General features: G+C 49.1%; 1 protein-coding gene across 2 annotated transcripts in view; it reads left to right on the top strand.

Annotated features, from left to right (window-relative positions):
* Positions 1-4,265, top strand: part of LOC110469822 (uncharacterized) — a 40,901-nt gene extending 36,636 nt beyond the window's left edge. For both annotated transcript variants that reach the window (XM_085571675.1, XM_085571676.1), the window contains 2 exons: positions 1,152-1,190; positions 1,797-4,265. In XM_085571675.1, the coding sequence (XP_085427801.1) occupies positions 2,409-4,130 (1,722 nt within the window). In that variant the 5' untranslated portion in view covers positions 1,152-1,190; positions 1,797-2,408 and the 3' untranslated portion in view covers positions 4,131-4,265. The remainder of the gene's footprint in view (positions 1-1,151; positions 1,191-1,796) is intronic.
* Positions 4,266-13,984: the final 9,719 nt, after the last annotated feature.

Here is a 13,984-nt window from a genome sequence, read left to right as displayed (position 1 = left end):
ACAGTGAAGGTCTATTATATAAAATTTCTCTCACTGATGGAATGATGAAAAATTTTTTGAGTTATCACAGCCCATGTTTCCAGGGTTCTGCCCCAGCAGAATTCCACAGTGTAGGATCTTAGCTTTGCATTTGCAGGGTCCATACACTCATTAGAATCTTAAATCTCTATTACTGGCTGAAAAGACATATTTAAAAATCCAGTTTTCTTGGCTCTGTGGCTTTCTAAAACAAGTCAGTGTGCAGTGATAACCTAAACCAGGCATCTTACAAATTCTTCTCAGAGAAATTAATGTGGTAACATTCAGTCTATTCAGACCTCAGTGATGTATATAATAGGGGGTGTTTAGATTGGAAAAAAATTAGTCAGCATCTAAAGTGCTGTCTATGTTTTATGGAAAGAAAGGGGAATAAAACCCTTGAGTCAAAGCCTCTTTGGTTATGTAGAAACACTCAACTTCCAGCATGACAAGTTGGCATAGCCTTTCTTACCCTTCAATACTCTTACAAATTAGAAGTGGTCAGACCAGAACTGTTTAAGTAGGTTTCTTGTATATATCTGGGGTTGAGAATACTTGAAAGTAAGTAGTTTGACACCCAACTATTGACCAGTTCCAGTATTGTAAAAAAGCTACTCTTTTAATTGTTTTGCTGTCAATACCTTGGTATTCAGAATGCAATATCCAAGGCAGGCTCTAAAGAGTTGCAGAAGGTCCTCATGATACCGAACAGTTATTGAAATTCTGTGTAGACAGATAAGAAGTGATCAAGGAGTATATGGAGGGAACAACTCTCATCTTGCACACAAGGCATTCCTTGTCCTCCCAGATTTCTGAGGAATGGCACATAGACAAGGCCAGACTGGATGGAGCCCTGAGCACCCTGGTTTAGGGAAAGGTGTCCCTACCCATGGCATGGGGGGTTGAAACTAGATAATGAGGTCCCTTCAAATTCAAATCATCCTGTGATTCTATTATTTTGTTTCAGTCACTTATTTTACTGTCAGCTCAATGTGCAGTAATAGTAGAGTCCAGAACAGACAGCCCTGGACCACTGCATAAATTCAGAGTATACCTATATCTGGCACATTGTGTACACTTATGATATTGCTTCTCATACTGTACTTCTCTTTCCCACTTAATCCTCCACCAAGCCTACCTCCAAAAGAGATAATAAAATGGAAGGAAAAAAGGTCAGATGTATGTAGTAGTGTGTTTTTTATATTTTATGTACAGTTTTATATATTTGTATTTCCCAATGGTTTGTCCCTGTTTCCCCCTTACTGTTGAGTTAGTACATCCTTTTGTTCTGTTTTCCCGCCTGGTCGTCCCTTCCCGCCTTCCCAGCACCTGTCAGTATTCCCCTGTCCCCTCCCAGGTACCTTGTCTGTCACTCGGTGTTCCTTCCCCCCTATCCAGAAACTTCTCCTCAGGGCACCGAGTGATTGGACGAGGGCCTGGGGTCACTCCCATACCCCTTCCCTATTGGACCAGGCGGAATCATCCCACCCTGGAGCCACTCCCTTCCCCGCTTCCCATTAGTTCTCCCCTCACAGCCAACCCCTCCCCTAGTCCATAAAAGTCTGTCCCGAACCCCACTCGGGGTTCCAGTCTGCCGGTGTGTCTTCTCTGCGTTTGGCCACGTTGGCCCTATATTAAAGAAGCGTTTACCCCAGGCTGGTTCCGGCTTTTCCTTTTTCCTTCGGGGCTTCGCCGGCGTAAATCAGGACCCACGGGGACACCTCCTTAACCCCGCTAGGGTGAAGCGGGAGGTGCCTCATTGCCCGTCCTCACCCCAGGTGCAGAGCTAGCCGGGGTTGAGCGAAAAGATCAGAGGGCATCTGGGGCTGAGGAGCGCGGCAAGTTGGCGCCCAATGTGGGGCCCTGGATTTACGTCTTGGACCCTGCGGAAGAGGATTTCTGGGTCACCCGGACCCTTGGAGCTGATCCTCATGGCCGTCAGCCACCCCCGGTCGGAGCAGGCTCCGTTCTAGTGAGCTGCGCTCCCGGGGGACGGAGCCGGTAGCGTCGGCGGCACCTCCGACGTCGGTCTCCGCCTCGACAGGACAGGTACAACCAGCTTTTTCTTTTCTATCCTCCCTTGGTGGGCCCTTGGCGTAGGGACGGTCCGGCTCTCCCCTATCCCTCACTGAATTTAGTTGCCTCCCTTCCCAGGCGGGAGTGCTCGAGGGTAGGGGAAGAGCGGGGGGGATAGTCTTTTTGGTTTCGTTGGTTATTTTCTGGTTGTATCTCCTGGGGCACCAATTAACATCGAGCAATGGGTGCTAAGCTCTCGGTGCCCCAGAAAAGCCTGTACGTCCAAGTTGCGGGAATCCTTTTAGTGGGTGGGATTAAGGTAAAGAAAAGTGAAGTTAAGCGCTTTGTCAAATGGCTGTCTCAAGCGTTCCTCGATGTTTCGGCTGCGAAATTATATCAAGTCCCCTTTTGGGACCAAGTCGGGAGAGAGATTTTACGTAGGTCAGATCTCTCTCTCGCAAAATTCACCTTATTGGCATTACAAATTCGTGATATTGTTAAGAACAATTACGGGAACTTGCCACAGCCATTCGGACAAACCGATCCCCAGTTCTGTGGGTGGGTGTAGCAACCCTAAACCTCTTTCCTCTCCCTCTGCCCTTAACTCCCCTCATGGCGGGACTGGCGCCGTCCCTGCCTCTACCCGTTCCCCCGCTTCCCCGAAGTGTACAGCCCCATCCCGTAGGAGTTCAGTTCGGTTTCGGTTGTCCCCAGACCCCAAAAATCCCCCCTCTGCCCCTTCCCCCGGGTCGCCACAAAATGGCCGCCCTTCTCCCTTTCTTCCCCGAGCACAAGATGGCGGAAGCCGCGTGGCTTTTCCCGCCACTTGTGCTCCCCCCTCCCCCAACCCCCTTTTTCCCGCCTCCCAAAGCACCGCCCCTTCCCCAGACCTTCCCGCCCACGCCCCTCCTCCTCCCTACCCAGACTCCACCCCTCGTGACGCGGGGTATACCCCACCCCCTGACTCCACCTCCGGGGAGGGGAGCTTCCACCCTGCCACTCCCCCCGCTCCTGGCCACGCCCCTTCCACCCCGCCCCCTGGTTCCCACGGCCCAACTTCCGGTTCTCACGACATCTGTTCCGGAAGGGGGGGGTGTGGGAACCTCGAGCCATCTCCACCCCTTCTGGCCTTCTCTGCCGCGCCGGTTACCTACACCCCGCGGCAGGGGGCTGGGCCCCTCGCGCAGTGGTCCCCCATCCCACAGCATGTAATCAAAGAGCTCTGCAAGGCACAGAGGGAATTCGGCCGGGAGAGCGAATATTTTCGGGGTTTGCTTAAGGCGACCTTCTCCGCGGCCAAATATGTCCCCGCAGACATACGCACTCTCATATCATGCCTCATATCGCATGGGGAATTCCTGATATGGGAGTCCGAGTGGAAGCGGGAGATAAGGGATGTTCTCCCTGACCTCTGGGCCGCTGCAGAGACTTCCAGGGATGGGGATGGGGCGGTCATCTCCCTTGACCACCTGTGCGGGGAGGGGGATTGGACTGAGGGGGCCAAGCAAGCGGACAAAATTCTGCGAGGGGCGCTGCAGGTCAGCGCAAAGGCAGCGGAAAAGGCTTTAGTAACGTTAAGATCGCGCGGGGCAGCCATTGATTTTCTATCTATCAAGCAGGGGCCGTGTGAGCTGTTTGTCTCGTTTGTCGATCGCCTGCACCGGGCCATGGAGGCTCAGGTTCCAGACGAGCGGTTGAGGGAGGGGATGCTTGCCACAGTGGCCAGGCAGAATGCCAATGAGCCCTGTCGGCAGGCAATCCTGAGCCTCCCTCTGGAGCCTGAGCCAACCCTGCAGGCGATGCTGCAGGTCTGCACCCGGAAGGTCACGGTCCCTGCCAAGGACCCGCGGAGGACCCCTCAAGTCCCATCAAAGAGGGTGTCCTTCGCCGCTGCCCCGACGCCGCCGACCACACCATCTGCCAACCGCCGCCCGCCAGGAGCATCCCCGCGAGGACCCCCGCAGCCAGAAACCTGTCATCTCTGCGGACAGGGAGGATACTGGGCCTCCCGGTGTCCATTGAAGGAGGAGTTCCTGCAGTATAAGCAGCAGCAGGGGAGGTCTACCCCCAACCTGGGGGCTAGACCAAAAAACTAGGCTCTGAGCGCAGTCCCTCCCTGCGCCCGGACAAAAATTTGGTGGGGAGTCTTCCAACAGAGGAGGGGAGGGACGACAAAGCACATCTAACCCCACCTGAGGACATTTCTTTACAGGACAGGACGCGTAGGGACCGGACGGATGAACCGACCTACATGAGGGAGGATGTTAGTTTCATCTCCGTGGAGTGGCTTGACTGGCCCCCCGGTCAGCCCAAGCCAGTTCTTAACACCTCTGCTGGCTTCTCCCCATGTAGGTTGGCCCTGACATCGGCTCTTCATCTGACCACCGACGACTGGATTGCCACCCCAGTCGAGGCAGTGGACCCGAAGACCTGGGAGAACATCCACTGTAAGTACATCGTCCTTGGTGACACAAAACACACGCCTCTCGACATCACCATTGCACCCTCCATAACACCGAGGTACACAGGGCAATTGGTGGTGTGGCTGCAGTGCTCCCATCCCCCGGCTTTCCTTCCCAAGGGGCATATCATCACCCAAGCTATACCAGTATCTGGGGCTCCGGTACACCCTGAGGACTTGTGGCGAAAATCTGCCAAACAGGACTATCAGGTGTGTCGGGCCCAGGCGATCGGGAAGGAAAGGCCAAAATTAGGGTGTTATATGTGGAAGGGCCAGGAGTTCAAACACATCAACGGACTCCTGGACACAGGGGCAGACGTCACGGTCATTCCTGAACGGGATTGGCCGTCACAATGGGAGTTGCAGAACGTGGCGGGAAGAATTCAAGGTGTAGGGGGCACGCAATTGGCTAAACAATCAAAGAACATAGTGAAAATTGAGGGGCCGAATGGGCAATCGGCATATTTACGCCCATTCGTTTTAGATTACACGGAGCCCTTGTGGGGGAGAGACCTGATGGCCCAATGGGGGGTCACGATTGACATACCGACCCCTCAAGTTTCTCGGGCGGCGACTACTGAGGAGCGTCCCACCCAAAAACTGAATTGGCTGACAAATACTCCAGTGTGGGTAGAGCAGTGGCCGCTTAATAAACAAAAATTAAAAGCGCTCCGGGAGCTCGTGGAAGAGCAATTGGCCAAAGGGAATATCCAAGAAACTACATCTCCTTGGAATTCCCCCGTCTTTGTCCTCAAAAAACCGGGCAAAGACGAGTGGCGGCTTCTTCACGACCTCCGCGCAATAAACGCAGTAATTGAAGATATGGGCTCTCCCCAACCTGGGATGCCGTCCCCAACGATGTTACCCCAAAATTGGAATCTGGCCATAATTGACATAAAAAATTGTTTTTTCCAAATTCCCCTACACCCTGATGACGCGCCGCGGTTTGCCTTCTCGGTTCCATCCATCAACCGAGAAGCCCCAATGAAGAGATACCATTGGAAAGTACTTCCACAGGGTATGAAGAACAGCCCAAGTATTTGCCAATGGTATGTCTCTTCATTGCTGTCCCCTGTGCGCTCAGCCACGAGGGGCGTGATCATCCATCATTACATGGATGACATCTTGATTTGTGCCCCCAATGACGATCTGCTTACTCACGCGCTTGAACTGACAACCAGTGCGTTGGTTGCTGCAGGGTTCGAGCTGCGCAAGGACAAAATTCAGAGGATGCCGCCCTGGAGATACCTGGGTTTGGAGATTGGTAAGCGGACCATTGTGCCGCAGAAATTGGCAATCAAAAACACAATTCGGAATCTTGCAGACATCCAGCAGCTGTGTGGATCTTTGAACTGGGTGAGACCCTGGTTAGGGATTTCCAACGAAGACCTAGCCCCTCTTTTCAATTTATTGAAAGGGGGGGACGAGCCTAGTTCTCCCAGGGAGCTCACCCCAGAGGCCAAGGCTGCTTTAGAGAGGGTCCAGGAGGCCATGTCTGCCAGGCAGGCCCACAGATGCGATCCGGGCCTGCCATTCAAATTCATCATCATGGGCAGACTGCCACACCTCCACGGTATCATCTTCCAGTGGACGGAGACCCTGGGAAAGGGCACGGACCAAGGCAAAAGGGACCCACTCTCTATCATAGAGTGGGTATTCCTGAGCCACACACGGTCCAAAAGGTTAACAAAGCCACAAGAACTGGTGGCGGAACTGATCCGCAAAGCAAGAATGCGGATCCGGGAGTTGGCAGGTGAGGACTTTAAGTGCATTCACATACCGCTTAAATTGGAATCGGGCCAATTCACTAAGGCCATGTTGGAACACCTGCTGCAAGAGAACGAGTCCTTGCAGTTTGCTCTAGATAGCTACACGGGAGAAATTTCTGTTTTAAGACCGGCCCACAAAATTTTCGATTCGGATGTTCAATTTGAGCTAAAAGTAACTCGGATTCAGAGCAAAAAACCCTTAAAGGCTCTGACAGTTTTTACTGACACGTCCGGAGGTTCCCACAAGTCAGTAGTGACTTGGAAAGATCCTCAGACTCAGCGGTGGGAGTCAGATGTCGCTGTGGTGGAGGGATCCCCACAGCTAGCTGAGTTGGCCGCAGTCATCAGGGCTTTTGAGAGGTTCTCTGAACCCTTTAATTTGGTCACTGATTCGGCATATGTTGCGGGTGTAGTATCTAGGGCACAGGATGCCATCCTGCAAGGTGTTTCTAACGAGGCCCTCCATGAGTTGCTCTCCAAGCTGGTTAGGCTAATCTCCCACCGAGAGCAACCTTTTTATGTGATGTACATAAGGTCACACACCGACCTGCCGGGGTTCTTGGCGGAGGGCAATCGGCGTGCCGATGCTCTCGCTGCCGCCCCCGTGCAGCTGGCGCCACTCCCGGAAAAGTTCCAACAGGCGAAGATCAGCCACCAGTTCCACCATCAAAATGCGCCTGGTCTGGTCCGGGAATTCCGCCTAACCCGGGACCAGGCCAAGGCCATCGTGGCAACTTGCCCGTCCTGTAAGTCGCTCCCCTTACCATCAGTGAGCGCAGGGGCTAATCCCAGGGGTCTCCAGTCCTGCGAGGTGTGGCAAATGGACGTTACTCACGTCCCCTCCTTCGGGAGGCAGAAGTACGTCCACGTCTTCGTGGACACCTTCTCTGGGGCAGTTTTCGCCTCTGCCCACACAGGGGAGAGGGCAAAGGACGTTGAAAAACACCTAGTCCAGGCCTTCTCTATGCTGGGCGTCCCCAAATTAATCAAAACAGATAATGCCCCCGGGTATACCTCCAGGGAATTTGCCAGCTTCCTGCAACAATGGGGGATAGAACACAAGACCGGCATCGCCTATTCCCCCTCAGGTCAAGCAGTGGTGGAGAGGACTCATCAGAACATCAAACGGATGCTGAAGCAACAACTTTCAGCATCCAAGCACGAGTCCCCCCAGGTCCAATTATCGCGGGCCCTGTTTACATTGAACTTTTTGAACTGTTCGTTTAACTGCCTCAACCCCCCTTTAGTCAGGCATTTCGGTGCGTCAGAGCAGAGCCGGGTCAAGGAGAAGCCGCCAGTTCTCATTAAAGATCCTGAGACCTGGCGGCAGGAGGGGCCCTATGATTTAGTCACCTGGGGACGGGGATACGCTTGCGTATCCACGCCCTCAGGCCTGAGATAGGTCCCTTCCAAGTTCGTCCGGCCCTACGTTCCGAAAAACACTAACAAAAGACCGTCCAGTCCTCAGGTGGGACATGCCGCCCTCCGCAGGCGGAGAAGGTCCCTCTCCCCTGACCCCAAATCCTTTTCATTTGACCTTCCCCTACCCTTCCTCGGCTCCATGGAGTCCCTTTTTCTTTGGCGAATGGACCTCCCCAGTAATTTCAAGTATTGATTTTCGTTTCAGTTTGTTTTTCAGAGTCACGCACGCCACCACCGATCCACCCAGCATGTTACCATCATTGTGCCTCATCCTTCTGGGCCTCTCCATCGCCCCTCATCTCCTGCATTCTTGGATTGTTCCTCAGCCGCCCGCCAACGTTTGGACAACCCTCGCAAAGTCGCTAAATCAAGATCATCTGTGTTTATCAACCTCCTCTGCTGCCAACCCTTTCCTCTCCTGTCTCGTGGGGATCCCGTACCCCCTAAAGAGTTTTCCCTTTACCTTACCTCCCAACGCCTCTGCTCCGCCCACTAAATCCAGAGCCAGTATCTTCTTCACCCACACCATGAAGAAGCCTGAGCTCTGGAGGAAGTGGGTTAGAGCACTCCCCCTCCTAGAAAAAGACCCAGAAGAACTAGAATTACTCGAATCCTCCCTCGCGTATACTTGTATTCATTTCTTTGTTTCAGATAACCCCTTTGCTTATCCAAAAAGAGAGATAGTCCAAACCATCCCCGAATACCTTGCCTGAAATTGGTGTGATCAAGTCCTTCATATCCCTGGCTTTTCCACCCCCAATAACCAACCCCACGCTCTCCCCAAGGGTGTGTTTTTAATTTGTGGTAACAGAGCGTGGGCAGGCATCCCCCCTCACCTAGTCGGAGGGCCATGCACTTTCGGACAGCTGAGCTTGTTTACGCCCAATAAAACCCAAATAGCTCATTGGAAACAGTTAAATTCAACAGGTCAATTGGCACGACAAAAAAGAGACGCGGATCTCGTGGATTTAGATGAAAATTGCAAGGACGAAGTCACACATTGGTCTAAAACTAAGAGCGTGGTAACCACCGCATTTCTTCCGTGGTTGTCCATAGCTCAAGCATTCAACGAATTGGCCGGACTTGAATGCTGGGTCGTAAAACAAGCCAATATTACATCAGCTGCCCTTAGCAACCTCCTTACAGATGAGGAAACAACGAGACAAGCAACCCTACAAAACCGCGCAGCAATTGATTTTCTTTTATTACTTCACAATCACCGTTGCGAGGAATTTGCGGGTTTATGTTGCATGAACTTAACATCAAAGGCTGAGGACGTCCGGACTTCCATCTCAAGAATGCAAGAGATGATTCATCGTATCCAGAAGGAGTCCGCCGGATGGCTGGACTCCCTCTTTGAAGGATGGGGCCTCGCTGGGTGGATCCGCTCCTTAATACAGACAGGCATCGTGCTGCTGCTGGGGCTCGTTGCACTTGCCGTCGGCTTCAGCGTAGTCAAGAGACTTTTAGTAAAGGCCCTCACCACCAACCTCAATGTCAATCACGCCGCTATAGCTGACCCCAGTGAGCTCCAGCCACTCAATCAAGAAAAGCAGCAAGAAGACCAGCATCCAGAAGAAATCAATGTATGGTTTGATGAAGGAGCCAAAGACTCAGACTCCCCTGTTTAAAGATTTATGTTTTACCTCCCTCCTTTTTCTTTTCTTTTTAAACAAAAAAGGGGGAGATGTAGTAGTGTGTTTTTTATATTTTATGTATGGTTTTATATATTTGTATTTCCCAATGGTTTGTCCCTGTTTCCCCCCTACTGTTGAGTTAGTACATCCTTTTGTTCTGTTTTCCCACCTGGTCGTCCCTTCCCGCCTTCCCAGAACCTGTCAGTATTCCCCTGTCCCCTCCCAGGTACCTTGTCTGTCACTCGGTGTTCCTTCCCCCCTATCCAGAAACTTCTCCTCAGGGCACCGAGTGATTGGACGAGGGCCTGGGGTCACTCCCATACCCCTTCCCTATTGGACCAGGCGGAATCATCCCACCCTGGAGCCACTCCCTTCCCCGCTTCCCATTAGTTCTCCCCTCACAGCCAACCCCTCCCCTAGTCCATAAAAGTCTGTCCCGAACCCCACTCGGGGTTCCAGTCTGCCGGTGTGTCTTCTCTGCGTTTGGCCACGTTGGCCCTATATTAAAGAAGCGTTTACCCCAGGCTGGTTCCGGCTTTTCCTTTTTCCTTCGGGGCTTCGCCGGCGTAAATCAGGACCCACGGGGACACCTCCTTAACCCCGCTAGGGTGAAGCGGGAGGTGCCTCATTGCCCGTCCTCACCCCAGGTGCAGAGCTAGCCGGGGTTGAGCGAAAAGATCAGAGGGCATCTGGGGCTGAGGAGCGCGGCAGATGTATGCAATGATTTCTGGATGAAAAATCAGCTCAACACAATTCAACTCTTCAGGCAGGAAGGGAGAGAAGCAGATCCCACATGTAATACTTTAATGTCACAGGTGATGTGAGCAGGGTTAGATTGCATAGTGACCCTTCTGATGCAGAACTAGGGAATATTAAATGAAACTGGCAGAGCTCAGGTTTGAAACCACATGTTAAGTGGTAGAAAAGCCTATCAGAGGATGTTATTTTGATTTATGTTTTTTATATATAAGATTTTATTTTGTTATATATGAACATACTATGTTTTATGTATGTTCAAGGGGAAACGGGACAATACCCTCTATTATTAAATATTAGTTGCCAGTTGTTCAAGAGGTTTGAGCTGAGTTATTGCAGAGAGCATGCATGTTACAGGAAAAATGTGCCCCACTCATTCTTGTTGCACACTTTCTCCAGGCTGTGTGCCTTTTGTCACTGCCAGTGGCAAGTACTGGGACAGGTCCTGGCTTCCCAATGCCACTGTCCCCATCTTTTGAGAGACCTCTGCATCTCAGCCTTATCAGGTGCTCTTTCCAAAAGCAGGTGCCACTATTAGAGAATCCAGGTAAGAGAAATCCCCTAACTGATGATTTGACACATCTGCTACTGAGTTCCACTGTTCCTGTTCTTTCTGCCCACTCCCTCATGTATATGAATGTGTATGTATGTATATTTACACACACACCATTTGTGTACTAGAAGCTCATAGAACCACCAATTGAGACAAAGAGTCTCAATTAAGAACTTTGTCTAAAACTTCACATTTTCCCATGTGCCAAGACCTTCAAGTGTTTTAATTCAGCCTGTTTGTCTTGCAGGCATAGCCAGGCTCACTAAGACATAAAAGCTTTTGGTGAAGTTCTAAGTTAAATTCATGTGACCTGCTATACAGGAACATCCATACATGAAGATTGGTCCTCTCCTCAGTAACTTTGGTATCCTCGGTGGTGGATTTGAGATATCAGACTATCCCTTGCCTGTGTGGTGGGTATTTAGGCTCAAAGCTGAGCACACTGCTGCAAACACTCTTCCCCAAAGGCTGCAGCAGTAGGTGTAGTCTACAGCCCACTGGGCTCAGCAACACAGAGGCAAACTAATCTTTTTAGCTTGGCATTAAAATGTGCCAGGGGATTAATCAGATGGTCAAGGAATTTGTCTTTTTTTTTGTTTTGTTTTGTTTTGTTTTTGTTTGGTTTTTTTGTGTTTTTTTTTTTTTTGGGGGGTGTTTTTTTTTTTTTGTTTTTTTTTTTTTTTCCCCAGAGAAATAGGAGATATTTCACAAATGCACTCTGTAAAAATTCTCACATTTCCAGTAGGGAACGAGATATTAAATACTTCAGTCCCATCATTGAGGGAACACAGTGCTTTATGTAGTGTGTGGGCTGAATGGATTCAAATTACATAAATTACTGTTGAAATTAATTTGGTTTTTACACCTAAGTACCACAAATATATAGCTAGTATTTAATTATTCTTCCCTTTAAAAATGGTTAACTCATTTTCCATGGCAATTTTTAGCAAGTAGAGAAACTTTATATCATAAAAACAAATGCTATTTTTTATGAGCTCTGAGCATGAAAAAGGTCTTTTAATTAACAATACCAAGTTTTGCAAAAATATGCAGAAATGCCTAAATTCTGTAACAGGTAAAACAAAGTAACGAACCATTTTTTTAAGTTTTTATTGCTTGTTGAATTGTCATTTTCAAACCCAGTAAATAATGTTTTTGTGCCCTCATGTGATCAATGAATGAAGTAATTGATGTAGAGGTTGCATGTTTGTGCTAATTATCTGTCACAAACTGTGCCAAAGCCTTGAAAGCCAAGGTTTTCATTGTCAGTAAAATGTCTCAGGAGGAGGCACAAGACAGCAAAGGGAAGGTTAAAGAATCATTGAGCTAATTCTGCTAGGCTGCCACCACCCTTCAAGAAGAGAGGTATATGGTGAGAATTACCTTCCAGTCAAACTGCCAGAGGTTTCGCTCCCATCCTTACTTTTCCTCTTTCTAGGCAGTTTAAATATATGCGCATTGCTTCCTTTCTGCCAATTTTTCCCCCAATTTTCCTGCTCCAAATAAAGAATTAAAACCCCCATACCTACCAAATACCTAAATTTTTAATGAGGAAGCTGCTTTCAAGTTCTCTCACAGTTACCCCCATATCTTTGTTTTCTGCATAACACAACAGTGGTCTTTTAAAACCCATGGTAGATTATTTTACTGCCTTTCCCATCCTTTCTAGCAGTCAGGAAAAGAAAAATCGAGCCTTTAAATATTTTTTCTTTACCCTTCTACCATGTGACTGCAGCTTTTTTTAGCCTCAGCCATCATGTCACCTGGGCCTTTTCAGGCACTGTGTTTAGGCTGGGTCAGTGCTCTTTCCCCCTTTCTTACAGAAAATCTGCCCCACCATTTTCTGTTTAAAATGCTGGACTCTGTAAAAAGTACTTTCCAGTTTCTGATGTACAAACCTAGAGTCCTTTGAAGTTTAGGGGAAACAGTATTTTTCTGCAGAAATATCACAGCTCACTTTCTGGATGCTTCTAGGTCTCTGTGCTAGTGGTGCTCACAGAGAAGAAAAGGAAACTGCTTTCCTGGGCATCCCTTTTTGCAGCTGGTTCCTATGGCTTGTAAGGCCAACATCTGCAGTCCTGAAATAGCCATATGGTAGCAAGTGCTGTGGCTGCGGCCTTCGCAGCTGTTTGTATAAAATAGCCTTACAGCTAATGTGGCATAATATTTAGAAGCTATGATTTCTGTCTTTCTCTGGCATGTTGTAAACTTTCAGATTTTGAGCTGGCTGGAGGAGGTTTTCCTTTGGAAAGATAAGTATAGACTAGTCAGCTTCATATAGCTGGGGAAAAAAATAGTGCTAAATATATATTTGATAGACAAAAGGGATGAACCAGTAATTTGGTTTGTATCTTGATGAAAGAGAACTACTACATGTGCTTAAACTGCTGAAATTGGGGTGAGGTTTCTGTAACCTCCATGGTGAAGCCCCAAAACTCAGCATGAAAGTATTATTAATTCTAAGGGACAGACAGGTTTCTAATGAGCACTGCAAGCAGAACAGATACCTCTCTGGTCTTCATGACATCCAGTGGAAAACCAGGTGTTTGAAATGGACCCATCCAGAGTCATATTTAATTACATCCTTCTACAGTAATTTCCACATAAGTTTCATGTTTTCTGCTTGGCCTTTTCTTTGAGATAAGAACACAAGAAGAGGGAAAAGGATTCCCCCCCCCAAATCTCAAAAATTTTGAAAATGGCATTAATGTCAGGTGACTTTATGTGTCTATAACCACTGAAAGAGGCTGCAGGATGATGGTTGCTTTATTCATGAGACTTGTTTTGACTCTACAGTTTTTTTTCTGGGACTGATAGTCCCCAGTGGTCTTAAGCAGCCTTACCTGGGGTGGCCCGTGACCTCAGTTTCACTTCATCTCCAGGTCTTCTGGAGCTGCTCTACATTCCTGCCCTGGTCATGGACAGTGCTGTTCTGACCTGTGCACTGATGTGCTGCCTTAGCACCTGTGCCCAGGGAGGTGCCTGAAGCCCAGAGCCAGGGCTGCCCACCAGCTTGCCCTGCTCCCTGGCTGGGGCCATGAGGTGACCTCAGTACTCTGGTCCCACAGCATCAGCCAACCCTGTGTGCTCCAAACAAAACATTTTGTGGGTAAGCAACAAAAATCTTTTAGCTGATCAACACTCTGATAACAGAAAGTTTGCTGGTAGCAAATCACCACCCACTTCCTCTTGTACAGGTCAAGTTGTTGCTTCATTAGTATTGATGTGTGCATAGTGGATAATGAGCAGTAAAATTAAAAAAAAAAAAAGCTTTGCAGAATGCAAGTTAATTACATAGTTCAGATTCACTGTGTTTGCTTACGTATGTATGTATGAAACTTAGAAAATCTGG

The sequence above is a fragment of the Lonchura striata genome, chromosome 2, assembly GCF_050655825.1.
Source record: "Lonchura striata isolate lonStrDom1 chromosome 2, ASM5065582v1, whole genome shotgun sequence".
Taxonomy (NCBI): domain Eukaryota; kingdom Metazoa; phylum Chordata; class Aves; order Passeriformes; family Estrildidae; genus Lonchura; species Lonchura striata.
Note: the sequence above shows the minus strand (reverse complement) of the source record. Positions and strands in the feature narration are given on the sequence as shown.